General features: G+C 39.5%; 1 protein-coding gene across 1 annotated transcript in view; it reads right to left on the reverse strand.

The window, feature by feature from the left end:
- The window catches only part of plppr5b (phospholipid phosphatase related 5b), a 115,323-nt gene extending 99,835 nt beyond the window's left edge, over window positions 1-15,488 (reverse strand). The window contains exon 1 of the mRNA XM_075452563.1: window positions 15,410-15,488. Coding sequence (XP_075308678.1) covers window positions 15,410-15,472 — 63 coding nt within the window. The 5' untranslated portion in view covers window positions 15,473-15,488. The remainder of the gene's footprint in view (window positions 1-15,409) is intronic.
- Window positions 15,489-16,083: the final 595 nt, after the last annotated feature.

Here is a 16,083-nt window from a genome sequence, read left to right on the forward strand (position 1 = left end):
AAAGACATTATGTCAGGATCAGATAACTAGAGATTGAATTGAAGAGAAGTTTCGGTGCAATCTGTTGGTTTCCTTAGCTCGGAAATAGTTTTTTAATTGGGTCTGTATGTATGAATTGGACTAATTTTGAATTTAATTGGATTATGTTTACAATGAATTGAACTCCAATTGTCTTGAATAGGCTTGTATTATTGAAGTGCCTTGAGATGACATTTGTTGTTTTTTGGCAGTATATCAATAAAACTGGATTGAATTTAATTGAATTTTCCAGTGTACATTTAAGCTGTGTACAATACCTTCAGAAAATTAAAAAATCCCTGCAAGTTTTGTACATTTTGATGTTTTAGTTTAAGATTTTTCTCCCTCCCTAAAATGACCCAATAACATAATTATTCAAGACTGACAGACAGACCGAGAGATTAATAGATAGAGAGAGAGATAGACACTTTATTCATATCAATGGGAAATCAAAACCTTTCAGCAGCTTGTTTGACACTCGCGTAACCATATACAATGCAAAATAACACTCACAGGGACAACAGAGAGTGAATCATGGATTCTAGTTAGTATGTGTAGTAGAAGTACTGCAATAGAATTCTATGGTAGACAGTGTCAACTATGTCGGTAGTGCAAAAAGCAACCAGTGCAAGGGTATTACCCGTGCAGATATATGTCATTGAAAACACATAAACAACAGACTGTAAAAATGAGAGACAGTATACATGATACGCTATCAAGTGTTGGGGCAGACTCATGCCCACAAGTCCATTTCATCCCTCGCCCCCTGTGAGGACACGAAAGCTGGATAGTCCAGGGGACAAAGACCTCTCCAATCTGTACGTAGAGCATGACAGTGACAGTAGTCTGCCACTAAACATGCCCCTCTGTTTGATAAATGTGCTGTGGAGGGGGTGGCGGTTATTGTCCATGTTTGACAGCAGCTTGTTTAGGGTCCTTTTCTTCATCACTGATGTCAGGGGCTCCAACTCCATGCCAACTACAGAGGGGTGGTGTACAGTGAGCTGTGGCAGAGGCCGATGGGGGAGGTGTTGGGGTCATAGATGTGGTTGTGGCAGAGGCAGCAACAGCAGCTTTGCTATGCTCTCACCACATCACCATCTGCTGTGTTATTTCTCCTCTGACAGCCGTGATGGTCTTCATTCCATCCCAGGATGGTTGTTTTCATGCAGCTTCTTTTGTACCTTCTGTATGCCTCCTTTGCCTTCTTCAGTCTATATTGGAGCTCCCTCTGTATGTGCTTCAGCTCAATCTGGTCTCTATCCTTAAATGCCCTTCTTATTATTCAGGAGGTCCTTCACATCGCTGGTTATCCAAGGCCTGTTGTTAGGAAAGCAGGATGCAGCTTTTGCGGGAACAACAATGTTCATGCAGAAGTTTAGGTCGTCAGTGCAGTGTGTGACCCCCTCTATGTCCTGCCCATGTGAGTCCTGCAACACACTCCAGTTTGTAGACTCAAAACAGTCCCTCAGAGCCTCCTCTGCTTCAACAACCATCTTTCTCAAGGTACATGAAGTGGCGGTTTGCCTTAGCACATATAGCTTGTACTTTTGCCTGAAGAAATATTAGGTTGTGGTCTGACTTTTCCAGTGGGGGGAGGGGGTGATACTGTATGCTATGGCAGACATGAGATCAATCATCCTGTCTTTGGCAATCCACAATTGGTGAAAGTCAGAAAGGGTAGAGTCCAGTGCAACAAGATTAAAAACCCCAGGAATGACAACAAAGGCCTCTGCATGTTACGTTTTCAGCCTCACGGTCTGTGGAGTGGATGATGTCACCCAGTGTCTGCAAGCACCAATGGAGGAAAGTAAACACACACGACAATAATGTGTGAAAACTCCCTGGGTAGGTAATAGGCTACAGCTTCATGATGCTTTGCTTTGCGGTAAGACGTATTGCATCACTTCCTGTTACCTTGCTTGTGCACTGTGGAATTTCTTGCTCCTCTTGGACTACTGATAATCACTTTATTTCTATCTATAACTTATATAACAATTTTGCATAGTTAAACTCTATAGCTTACCGTTCTGTTCTAACACACTCCTACAGATCTTTAATCTTTATTCTCACTTTTTAGCGGTGTGTCTGGTTCTCTAGCGTAGCATGGCTACCGGTTCTCTCTCTCCATCTCCTGCTTTCACCTGCTCCGTGTGTCAGATGTTTAGTTACTCCTCTGCCTCCTTTAGCGATAATGGTACATGTAACAAATGTAGTATTTTTGTAGTTTTGGAGGCGAGGTTATCTGAATTGGAAGCTCGGCTCTGCACTGTTGAAAATCAACTGATAGCGAGCCAGGTCCCTTTAGCCAGTGTGGAGCCACCTAGCGTAGCTAGCTCAATTAGCCTCCCCCTAGCAGAACCTGAGCAGCCAGGATTACAACGTGGCTGGGTGACTGTCAGGAAGAGGCATAGCTCTAAAGTCAAGCCCGTTGTTCACCATCGACCTGTCCACGCTTCTAACAGATTTTCCCCACTCAGCGACACACCCGCTGAGGACAAAACCCTGGTAATTGGCAGCTCTATAGTCAGAAACGTGGCATTAGAGACACCAGCGGCCATAGTCAAATGCATTCCAGGGGCCAGAGCGGACGACATAGAATCCTATTTAAAACTGCTGGCTAAGGATAAACATAAATATGGTAAAATAGTTATTCACGTCGGCGTTAATGACACCCGGTTGCGCCAATCGGAGGTCACTAAAATTAATTTTGCATCGGTGTGTAATTTTGCCAAAACAACCCCCCCCCCCCCCACCCCCTCACCTCCCCCCCTTCCTGTCTTCTCAAACCCCAGCTGGTCGAGGCGGATGGCCACCCTTCCTGAGTCTGGTTCTGCCAGAGGTTTCTTCCTGTTAAAAGGGAGTTGTTTCTCTCCACAGTCGCCTCAGGCACGCTCAGGACGGGAGATTGGACCGAAAAAGAAAAAGTTTTCAGTGCAATCTGTTGGTTTCCTTAGCTAGAAAATTGTTTTTGAATTGGCTCTATATGAACGAATTGGATTGTTTTATGAATAATTATGATTACAATGAATTGAATTCCAATTGGCTTGAATTGGACTTATTATCTAAGTGCCTTGAGATGACATTTGTTGTATTTGGCGCTATATAAATAAAAATGAGTTGAATTGAATTAATTCACTCACTGCTAGTAACTCTATGTCTCTGCAGCATAAAATCTCCTTGACTGTCACATGCCCTGGGTTGCACCACCTTTTGACGAAAAGTGAGAGGCCCCAACACTTGCCATAAAGTTTGTTGTCTCTTTCTGCTTTCTCCTTTATGGTGGTAAAGTATATCTTGGTGATCCGCATCAGGATCCTAGTGATCCAATTATGATGAAAGCTTAACGTGGCAAACTCAAGCCCAACAAGCAACAACAGAAGGAATATTGACCTGAACGTAACATTCTTTCACATGTGTAACACTCACACAAGAAAATAATCTTCCACATTGTAACTGTGTCTAACCTAGAGTTGTCCAGGCATCTCTTTTGCAAACTACTCAGCGATGTTTGCCTTTGACGAGATGGAGTGCCGATCTGTGCATTAGCTGTGTATTTTGCTAGCAAGTGATATTTAAGACTCAACATACTCTGGTGGTAGTGCAAATCACATAGACAGTAACGCCAGATGACTGGTCTTGTCGAGAGAACCATCCGGCAGGGTTTTAAAGATGAACTTGTCTTTCAAGACCCTTTTATTGACCAATTTTAGCTTTAATCCACAAGATTAGGTTACATCTCTTCTTGTTTTCCCACACTACAGGGTGGACCAATGGTCATGGTTAATTTTGAGTAAGAGAAATTTTTGTTAACTCGTTAATTAACATGATAGTAGTAGGACTGTCAAAAATAATTATTTTACAATTACTATTAACATGTTAATTAACGAGTATACATACATATTTTTTGTAAAGAAAGGGAGAAACGTGTGCAACTGATGAAATGTATCTTGGTCTTGATTTCACATCTTTAAGAAGTTTAAAGTGCAACATTTAGATGTTCTATCCAACCACTGCTCTATCCAACTTTGCACCATAGACTTGACAAATATATCTACTCTGATGTGGAAATGCTTATTTCCACAAATAAATGCTTATTTCCATATCAGCTTATTTGCCTTACGGTGCTTGTAAGGTGGTACTATATCGGACAGAATTATGAGCTGTATGTAAAGGTATGAACAAACAACAGATATTTAATTTCAGTTAGACTTGTTGAAATAATTAATGCCACGAGTCAGAATGACAGATTGGGGGAATTCTCTGTATAGCTACAAGACAGAATTGTACTAGGCAAACTTATGTGGAGGGATTAAAGGCCAACTTCCATCGTCATTTCATTAATACTGCTGTGTTCACCATTGTTATTGAATGCATTAGGCGTCGGTTCTGTTTAAAAAAACGTTATGGTAGCTTTGTTTCAAGCTGTTTTTGTGGGCAGGAAGAATGGCTTGATGAGAAACAACAAGGTTTTCCGGTCCTTCTCATGCATATCCGTGACGCGATAATGAGGCGTCTCTGATTGGCTCCCTCCCATGAATGAATGAATGAATGAACCCCCCTTCTCCCCGCTCTGTGTTTTTCCGAGAGCAGTAATCAGCTGATAGCTCGCTAGAACTACGCTACTCGAGTTTCGCCGCTTGTTTTGAAAACTTTTGGAGGAAAAAAAACCTTTCAACATCTCTTCTGAAATACACCCGTACATCTATGACCCTGAATCAGAGGACGAAGGGGAAGTCGAGGAGGAACAACTGATTGCTCTTTGTTTATCAATGAGCGTTTCTGACTGGTAATATTTGCACCTCAATATTTATCCTCAAAGTTTCTTGTCTATCGTTATGCTTAGCGTTTTAACAATTGCTGCTTTTTAAATAATAATAGACAAATGTTTTGGCCGAGGGCTGATACTTTACGCTGTTAGGCTTTGCAATCTTTCAGTTTGTTGATTTTATTAGCCTACTTTGCCAGAAAGCCTCATCTTCCTGCTAAATTCCTCAGCTAAACTAGCATGCCAATCTACACATTGAATATCAGATAACAGTTCACTTACCAACACAGAATGATCATTCGGTAATAGTATATCCAATATGAGATATAAATGGTCTAATACGAGTAATGTTTGTTAGGTGCACTTGCGGGAACTGTGAAAAATTGTCCACGGAAGAAGAGAATGTTTGCTGCCGGGAGATTCCCCAGGTATGTAGACTTTCGCATCTGTGGATCAAAGCTTGCTTACTCCGGTAACTGACCGAGAGGTTAAGTTACCTCTCTTTGTGAAACAGGCTAGAGTTACCCCTCTTTCTCGGGGTTGAGTTACCTCCCTTTGTGAAACGGAAAACTCTGAGTTTCCCTCATTTCAGGGTTAATCTACTCAGAGTTTTCACTAAACCTGCTTTGTGAAACGGACCTCTGTACCCATAACACAGGCTGCCACGGAATGAAATTAACATGCTGTGTTTGTAACAAAAACTTGGATGCAAAAGTTAACAATTAACGACTTACCTCCTGTGGGCTGGTGCCTGTTCTTCGTGATGGTATAGACCCAGGTCGTAGAAACAGCTTTGTAGCTAAACCCCTGTTGTACTCGCCCAAGTTTTTGAAGTCGCTGTCCAGGAAATGTGTGGAACACAACACCTAGCGTCTTGTTAAACTTAATTTGTTGTGATGTTCCATAGCTAAACTCCAGCCATCTCTTCCTATCACCTATCATCCTATCATTGGGCAACATATGACTCGACGATGCCTTATTGCCACAGATCGCACACGTACGAGTATGTTCCGCCATGCTAATAAAAAGTTAGCTGATTAGCTTCTCAACTCCGCAGGCAGCGAGTCGCGTGTCTTCACTAGTACCTGTACTTCTCCGTTCTGTCCGAGGGGGGCGGGCATAATCCCAAGTGGGCAACGCCTTTTTTCAGTGTGACGTAGAATGTACAGGCTTTTTCTGATTCGCTCCTGGCTCTGCATTGTTTATGTAAATTCGGGAAAACAGCCTGTGGAGGTGACGCAACACTTGGAAGCGTAGTATGTGTATGTAACTAGGGGTGAACCTCCCTTTTTCAGAAGGAGCGAGTAAAACCGTTTTTTAGTGAAAGTTGGCCTTTAAACTAAATTTCTTCAGCACTGAAAATACCCAAAAATGCATTAGCTTCCATAATTTTGAAAAGAAAAAGTTTGGAAATGCCAACAAGCTGAGCGAGTCAGGAATGAGAATTCCTTTATGGAGATCATTGCTGGTGCAGCACTCCATCACAATTGGCCACAATTCCAGACAGTGTGTGTGATGTTTCTTTCTGTGACACAAGCCCTTTCTTTTTTGCTCTCTGAGGAGAGAGGCAAAGATGAATGTAGAAAATATTTAGCAAGCCTAAGTGGAAACTTTCCAGAATGCTCTGGACTTCAAGCTGGAGCAAATGTTTAACTTTTAACAAAACGGCAACATAGAAATACCATAAAGACACAAAGTACAGTCTTTAAGGTAGCTTAATGGAGGGCCTGGGTTGGCCCAGCTAAAGTTTGAACCTGAATCTAATGTAAGAGTATGATGTGGTACAAATGTGGAGAACTGATCTCAAAAGAGGTCAGTGACAAGATTAGGTATAAAAACAACATCCCAGAGAGGCTTGGTCTTTTAGAAATAAAGAGGGAGCAGGTGTTCACTGCTCAGTAAAGACTGCATGGCCAAATAGTTCAACACTTTACTCTCATCATAAGACAAGCAGATGGTCTGAGTCACACTGCAGGACCTTCAGGGATCTGCGGAATACTGCAGACCAGCAGGAGTGAGTATCAACTGACAGTGTCTGAGAGGAAACACTGGCGACTGGTGTGCTGGTGTCATGGTGATGTGATGAATTATTTTATTAATATTTATTGAATTAATTTAAGTCTTTATTGTTTATAATCTGACCCAATATTTTCTAAACTTCTCAGCTTTCTACTTTCCTGTCAGTCGTGACTGTTCATGTTTAGACATGAAAACTATATGATTAAGGCTACATATTCACAAATATTGTTAGAGTTAGGTATACAAATGTTTATAGGTTTCCAAATCAATAAAATACGTGATTAAGGTTTCACTTAAAAAATTAAAGATTGGCGTTTGCCATGTTATGTTAATGCTGACCTATACACAATGATCTCCAACATATAACTTGCCACTCAAACGTTAAAGCCTTTATGGTGACACTACTACATTGTTGCACAATGGGAAAACATATTTATTAAATGTTTTGAAAATAGACTGTGCACTCATATTTATTCAAATAAACAAAAACAAAAAATTGACTCCTACACTTGGATGAACCTATTCGAGCCTGATGCAGCATATTTTAAACTTATTTTTTTGTGATTTACATTTCATATTTATCATCTCTTCAGAGACTGAGACATAAAAGGACTTAAAAGGGGGTGTTGAATTTTTTCGTAAAATCCTCTAGTTTTTTTTTTTCATTGTTTCTTTGTTCTTTTTAAAAATGTTTTTCATTAAGCATTAGGATCAGAGTGGATTAAATGCATGTAATTTACGTGACATGTACCTGACATTATAAAGCATTATTTTAAACTAAACCAATAAAGTGTCAGTCTTGGGTCACTGCTACACTTGGCAATAACATGTAAATGAACAGAACAGACTACAAATTCTGCTTCAATCCCTGCCTTTTAGGAAGTCTGAATGAGCCCTCCAGTGGTAAAGCCCAGAACGACAACTCAGTACTGTTGTAAACATTTTTTTTGCTTTACACACTAAACAATACAACACTCACACCGTTTATGGAGGTTTCTGTAAAATATGGAGCAATCTTGTATAAAACAACTCTGTTTGCTTGGTTTGACTTTTGCTGACAAATGATGACTGCTAAAGCTCCTTATCACAAATCTTTCCACTGATGCTAGAAATATTTGAATATTTATTCCAGATAAAATATACTGCATATATGTCTGTCTATAGACAAAAGAGGGAAGGCAACTGAGAGAGGTGCGGATCTTTTACCCACAAATGCTCTGTGGCAACATGTTGCTGTGTTTACGTTGCTTATTACGTTCTGCTTCTTTGATAACATTTTGAGACACTAAGAGCAAAGAATGACACACATATGTCCTTCAATGGCCATGTAGAGTTCTATTGGTCTGCCAGGGACCTAATAATTCATAGTTTCTTTCATTTGTGTTTCCATGCCTGGCAAACACCTTCACCATAGCCTTATCCTTCAGTTTTTCATGCAGGCTTTCCAAATTAAACACAAAAGTGCTTTACTAGCAAGGCTGCTTTCCAGTAAATATGGATAACTTCACAAATATTGAAACCAGTCAATAATGAAACGAGCCAACAAAACAAGTTTGTATCAGTTCTTAATTCCCATAATTTATCAGAATACGCCCACTGAAAGCAATAATTCAATAGACAAAATAACATCAACTGTTGGGGTTACAGAGCCTAACCCTAACTAACCCTAACCCTCACAGAAACTGAATGATACTCTGTAATCATAGTGTCAATCATGCCTTCTCCGTATGGAAATGAGCCAATCGAGTATTCTTTTTGTACTCTGAGTCAACACATATTTTCCAAGTAACAATAAGCCTAAGAAGGACATAAAGTCCATTCTTAGTTTTCAGACCCTTTTCCTTTTTTTCCACATTTTGTTATTCTTGGAACTCATATTTAAAAAAATGTTGTATTTGCATATTTAAACATTATCAATTTACTTACAGAGCTCTACACAAGAAAAGTAAAAACAGGAGTTTGGTGGATATCATACATCAGAGGATACATCTCATTAACCGAAGTTCTCAGTCCTGTCATTGACTACTTTGTTGAAACATCTTTGGCAGTAAGAGCAGTCTCAGGTCTTGGCAAGGAAACTAAAAGCTGGTCACTTTTTTTTACTTTGGAAGTTCCTGTTTTTCTTTTGACAAAGCCCATGGTGGATGGCACTTTCACGGATGCTCTGTTGGGGTCAGACTGTTTGTTTGACTCACAAAGACTTTTTTCCTTGGTCACTGGTTAATTGTCTGATTGAAAGGTAACTTTTGCTTAAAAATCTTGAGTTGGCAGATAAAAAAGTAGCCCCATGGGACCAAGCTGCCATAAATGCCATGCACTGTGAATGTATGAATAGTATCAATGTTGTGCTTAGTATTTGGTTTCATCCTCAAGCTACAGGAAATCACCTTTTCCATATCTGATGTGTATGCCTGTGTCTTCCGTTATATGAGAGATGCCTCTACTCAAAACCTGAGATGGGCTTTATTTGACACTTGTGCACATAAGTGTCATAAGGCCTCAGTCTTCAATATCTTAAATATTAAAACCAGTGTCGTATAGTAACGAAGTAAAAATACTTCACTACTGTACTTAAGTATATTTTGGAATACTTTGTACTTTCCTCGAGTTTAAAATTTTTTGACAACTTTCACTTTACTTCATTATATTTCCGAACTTAATTGCATACTTTTACTCCGATACATTTTCATTGTTCGGTTTAGTTACTCGTTACAAAAAAAAGAAAGAGAGAGAGAGAAAAAAAACGCAACAGTGTTTTGACCCCATGCATGTTATGCCTGCCCAAAGACGTGGAAATTCTATCTTACAGAAACTCCCCTTTTTTAGGTTTTAAGGTAGTTTTACAAAAAAGGTCTTCCTCTTCAGATGCCAGATAAGCTGCAGTTTTCTCCAAATTTTTTCTTTAAATTTTGTTTATAATGATGGTAAAAACAGTAGCAGCCTCTTTTGTTTCATTTTTTTCTTAATGGTGTAATGTACGCCTCATTTTCAGCACTGACCTTACTTGAAGAAGAAAAATTTAAAGGTTCACAAAGTTTGTATTTTCTGTCTAAACCTGGTCTAAATTGTGCCTGCACTTGGTTGTGTGTAGATTTTAAGTGTATTTGACCTTCAAAGTTTACCAAAATATAAAAAATGTCATTCAAACTGCATTTGCCTTGTTTACTTTTTACTTGTACTTTTCATTACATTACTTAAAGGAATGGTTCGGCGTAAAATGATAATTTGAGCATCACATGGTCATGCCACATAATTTATATGGGTGATGAGCCTTTCTCCAAAAGACCGCGGCATTCCGAAGTTGGCTATTTTGAAGTGTTTTGTTAGAAACGCAGCCAATGCAACTGTACTGGGCCAACTTGGAAAATATAAGAAATCGTTTGTTTTTCCGCGATAAACAAGCTCAAAAGCGCTACATACTTCAGCTGTGTCATAACAAAGGCCTCGTCAAGCAAACCGAGGCACAGAGAAGTTCATCGGACCACACAGCCTTTCACTGGCTGGTGTTTTTTGAGGCATGACCGGTAGTTCCAACTCCTAGTCTGACCCGGATGTAGGCCCACTGCTTCAAGTTATCAAAGGGAGGCTGAGACGCAAATATGGCAGAAGACGACCATAATTTTTTCGAAGACGAGTCATTTGCGTTTGAAGGCCAACCATACTTGTTTGAGCCCGAATATACAGACGAGGAGTTGCGGGAACGGGAGGAACAACAGAGATGTGCGGAGCAAGCGTCAGTGGGCGCTTCTGCTCGGTCGCGTACTGGAGGTACATGGTGGTGTAGCTGCGAGTGCTGCGAGGTGATGCCGTCGGAGGAGGAGAGCTTCTGTTGCCAGGAGTGGGAACTGTTAGGCACAGATATGCCGAATGAAAACACCTGTTTGACATCTAAAAGACATTTTGTGTCGCTACTAGACAAAGTGAGTTTTTTTGTTTTGTTTTACATTGCATAGCCGTGTGCCATGTTTTTTATTCTAGGCAAAAGCAAACGCAACGACAAAATATGCTGTTACACCGTTATCCCTTATTTATGGTTTCCTACAATGTTTCAAACAATATGTAGATCTACCGAATTGGAAAAGTAAGCTTCGTACTCCTATTATGTTATTCTAGCCGTCTTGGATACTTTCTTTCACGTGCCCAAAACGACAACCGGTGAAAACACAAGCCAGTGAAAGGCTGTGTGGTCCGATGAACTTCTCTGTGCCTAGGGGTAAATACCACAGGGAATTAGAAATGTGGGGAATGAACATGACAATGATCCGACAATGACCAACTTAAAACCAGGTCTACAGAGGCAGTATTGATAGGATGGAAAACAGGTAAGGAAATCTGCAACGAGGACCTGAGGGGTGTTCCACGAAAGTAGCTAAAGAAAGCCAGGCTGTATCAGGAAAGCCTCGCTTAAACTAACACCATCTCCCAATTATGTCTCAAGTCGTTCCACAAAGACATTTTAGCTGCATCTCAGTGAGGCTAATCCAAGCGAGGCTTACATAGCCTGGCTAAGTGCGAGTGCACGAGGAACGTAAGAAGCCCTGACGAGTGAATGGTGGAAAAACGGAGATGGCAGAAAAGGAGAGCAGGACGAGAGCTGTTATTTTTTCGGCAGCTGAACAAATAATGCTTATGGAGCTGTATGAGGATTTTAAGTGTCATCACCAGAAATGGCTCAACAGCCAAAAGCATACCTGGCAGCAAGTGAAGGTAAAGTACAGGAACATATTTCAGAGTGGTAAGTAGCCTTTGAAGAAATGTGTTTGTCCAATAAAGAGAGCACCAAACTAGATATGGAATACAAGAAACTGAAAATAAAAAAGATCACGCTAGAGATTATGAAACTGGAGAGGGATGTAAGTATGAATTCAGATAAAGGAGAAGGTTGTGTTGTGAACTGTATTTAATTCTGTTTTCTCTCCACAGCTTGAGAAACATGTAAAAATAATTAAACAATTCAACACAACTTGATCTCAAACTTGTCATTATTGTACGGTTCATGCGCATGAACAAAAACACATTTCTAACACTTTGCATGCAAAGTTTATATTTTATATTTGCAAAGTTTATAGTTTATATTTTTTACATTTATATTCACAGTGGGGTGCCATGACCTAACGTTTGGAAAGTTATAAATCATCTCTGTCCATTTGGCCTTCTTATACTTGCTCTAACTTAAACTGCTACTGTGTCAATGCTAAATTATGAAAAGAAGTTCTAACTCAAAAGTCACAACAATAAGGATCAATGGAAATATGTGTCCCTGTATAGGTCCCTCACTGTGTCAGGAGACACTGTCCTTTCAGGCACTGGAAACTGCAGGGATTTAAGGAAGAAAAGACTTCAGCCTGAAAAGTTGTCCACAAGACAAAATGTATTAAATATTAAGTATACTATAAAATTTAAGATCGCTCTGCCAGAAGTCAGCCATGGTGCCTGAGAACTTTAAGCAATGAACCTGGATTAAATTTGGCCAAAGGTCATTTCTATCTGTGCCCTTGTTGTAGCATGTGCATGGTGGAATGCCCTCTCCGCCCTTGTTCCTGGATCAAAATATGGCATGAGGAGGTACGGCCAGCATGCATAGCCTCTGTCCCCAAGCAGGACACCATTGAACTCTCCTGCAGAATAATAGAAATGTTGGATGGATATACATGTGTTAAGACTTGGCAATTAGATGCAATATGTGCCTTTTATGGCTATCTATAATATAGTATGACGAGCACTTTAAATTCCTTAAAATGACCTCTACACCTGACCCCTCATTAGATTACACCTTACTTCAAAAGTACACTCCTTCGGGTAAGTAAAATTTTTGTGCCTTGTGCAAACCTGGGTGGGTGTAGATCGGGTGTTTGTGAAATGTGGGAGATGGGATAAGGTAGCAATTAGTTTTAATGAATTCCATGTTCTTTTTCAATTAATTTCATGTTAACTACTTGTATAGTTGCGTTTCTTTAGTTCCACTGACTGATTGATTCTCCGAGACAGTGAAAGTGGTGATATGATAGCCGCAATTTTTTTTGTTTTGTTTTTTATTCAAGACATGAGTTGCGGGAGCGCGGAATTCTACCAGGTGGAAATTTGTTTCAGGAGTCTGTTTCAGCCGGTCGGACATTTTTTTAGACAAAGCTAAGCTAATCTTGAACGTTAGCCTGCCCAGGAGCAGGCTAGTTCAGTGGCATAAGTTACCATGGTTACTCAACGAGCATTCAAATAAGCCACGTTAGTGGAACGGAACTCTCTCTTAGATTAGCCAAAACTATCGAGAAAAGCCTGGCTTTCCGCTAATCCAGCTTCGTGGAACACCCCTCTGGTCTGAACAAGAGGGGACCTAAACTCAACGAAAGTCAGTTGAGAGGAACCTCAACAAAATAAAATATGAAGTGAACAAGCTAAGGGACAAGAAGTAAACTTGGAAAAAAGGAAAATACAAAACACAAAATACATGAATCATGACACTTATGACTGTCTCGTCTGGTTTTGTGATTGTAAAGTACTTAGTGTATAAAATTGTGCTATTTAAAGAGTATCATTATCATTATTATTTTCATGATAGATGAAGGTCCCAGGTTCTCTTTAATGTCCTTCCTTAATTAGGAATAAGATGTTTTGACAACCAAGAGACTGATCTGATGTTATCTTCTAAACGAGTTACCACAAATGGAGTAGATCTGTCCTCTGGACACTAGTTTTATTGTTTAAACCAAACCAGAAACACGTTGTCATGTTTTGTCACCAACAAACAAAATGGCAGCCATTAACATGAGAGTTAAACCTGAAACCCCTTTAATAATGTACTCATGTATCAAGCATGACATCTCCTGGAGTGAAAAGGTGATGTCTACGCCAACAGTTTCATGATTTTGATTTGTTCAGGTACATAATAATAATGAATTGGTTCAGTGAAAAATCTCAACTCTCCCCTCTTGAACAATAAGTACACTGGCAGTGGAATATGGAACACAAGACCAATTTTTGTTTGGACAGAGACACTTGGCTATTTCATCAGCACTTGTGTAAAATAAGTTCTTTCTTAGCCCCTCAGAGCTCTGACAGATTATTTTCTGCATTATCTGCTGTATGGAGTGACATTGTTCACTAATTACATGGCAGAGGCAGACTTAAAGTGCCTGCAGCTACAGCCTATTCAAGGCTCTGTAATAATATTCATCTTGTGTTAATTGCACTTTAAGTGCTTAAGTATATTTTTGAAGGTTTGATTATTGCACAGAAAGGGGGTTTATATAGAGATTTATTTTGCTATGCATTCCAATAACCTAGTCACTGAAAGCACTAAATTTTGATGTGACTTAAATTTCCTACCACTAGATGGTGACAAAATGCTATTATTACTGTAATCATAATTCAGTACAGCAAGAACGGAATAAACAAATCATTCAATACATTCTTAAAGTAATGAAAAGATCCACTTATCTGACTGTTTACATGATTCCTCACTACTGTGACTTTAGAAAAATAGTCGCAAATAGAATGTACTAATGAACTTCATGTCTTTTTACATTATTTCTTGGTTTTTGATAAGCTGTGTACAGGACCGGAAAGCCCTACAGAGGGTGATCTGTGCAGCTGAATCCCGCAACAGGGTAGTTCTCCTATCATTCCTGGACATTTACTTCACAAGATGCTGGACCAGAGCCAACAGAATTATTAAGGACTTGACCCACCCTGGTGATAGCCTGTTGCAATTGTTGAAACCAGGCTAACGGCTCAGAAGTATCATAGACTGAGAGACTCAGGAGGAGTTTTTATCCTGAGGCCAATAAACTTCTAAATCAGGACATGCCACCAAACCCATAACAATCTGAACACCTGAATGTTGCTGTTTGGTACATACTAATGGTGAATGGTAACTATGACTGTACTTGTATAGCGTTTTTCTAGTCTAGCTGACCACTCAAAACGCTTTTACACTACACGCCACCATTACCCATTCACTCACACAGCACATCTTATCTTAGTCTGTATAGTTTTTAGGCAAAAAGTAGTGAAAAGAAAACATTACACAGTGCTTTGTTCAACACATTCACACAGCGATGGACACATCGGTAGGCAACGTGGGGTTCAGTGTCTTGCCCAAGGATGCTTCCACATTTGGGCCTGGGAAATCAGGAGTTGGACCACTGAACCACCAACTGCTCTTTGTCCTGAAGTACAGCCGCCCCCAGTAACCATCACCTTGCATCTGTCATCTCTCATTATTGCATAATGATTGGACAATGCATTTTGTAAATCTGTATATAGCTATAATCTGTATATAACTATAAATCTGTATATAGCTTTAAATTTTACAATTGTATTTAATATCATACAATGTTTCCATACTGGAATCATCTGATGTCTGTTCATACTGTACATGGTTAATTTTGAACTTTACATTCTCCTTTTTATCTTCTTACGTTCTTTGTTTTTAACTTATTTATATTTTGCACTGATTCTTACACTTTTAACTTTACATTTTCACCTTGGTAGTCTAAAGTGCAGATCAGAGTACATTTCACTCCTTGTTGCTCTTGTATCACCATGCAGGTGACAACTAAAAATCTGAATCTGAACCTAATTCTGTCTTTGTGAAACAAATCTTACCTCCCCTCCCAAAGAGGTGTACAGTCTCCTTTGCTCTTTTCCACTGAGTCGTTTTGGGGGCATCTTGACTTGTCCTTCTTTTTAGCACAAACTGCAAAACAAAAAAAGGAAAGAAAGAAAACAAACAACTGTATTAGGGAAAATGGTCCATAAGACATTTTAATGTCTAATGGGACATCTTTACAGGAAAGAATGCTCATGTCAGGTTTATTCTATAGATAAGATGACATTTTTTTTCTTTTTAAGGGATTCTTTTTTGTTCAAACAAACACATAAGTCAAATCTCATGCTAGTCAGTGGATTGTTTAACTTTTTTTTTTACTTTTCATGGCAGCAGCATATCACTGATAATGTTAAATCCCAGAGGTAGACTACCACAGAGATAGGAAAAATTGTCAAGGAGCAGTGGGGTGTGGTCAGAGAATTGGATCGACACTGGAACTGACTACAAGTGTTGCCTTTATACAGAGCTTCTGCAAAAGAATTCAGTAGCTGGCAAATGTTTCAATGCACTTAAACAGTATGTAAATTAGATAATAGCTGAAGCCAGATGTTTAAGTGTTTTATACTTTAATACCTCTTCACGAAAGAATAAAGGCCAGAAGCCCCATGTATAAACTGTGTGCTAAAAAAAAAACAACTAATGGCTTGACTAATGGATTGTAATTACTTTG

Source organism: Odontesthes bonariensis, chromosome 20 (assembly GCF_027942865.1).
Source record: "Odontesthes bonariensis isolate fOdoBon6 chromosome 20, fOdoBon6.hap1, whole genome shotgun sequence".
Taxonomy (NCBI): Eukaryota; Metazoa; Chordata; class Actinopteri; order Atheriniformes; family Atherinopsidae; genus Odontesthes; species Odontesthes bonariensis.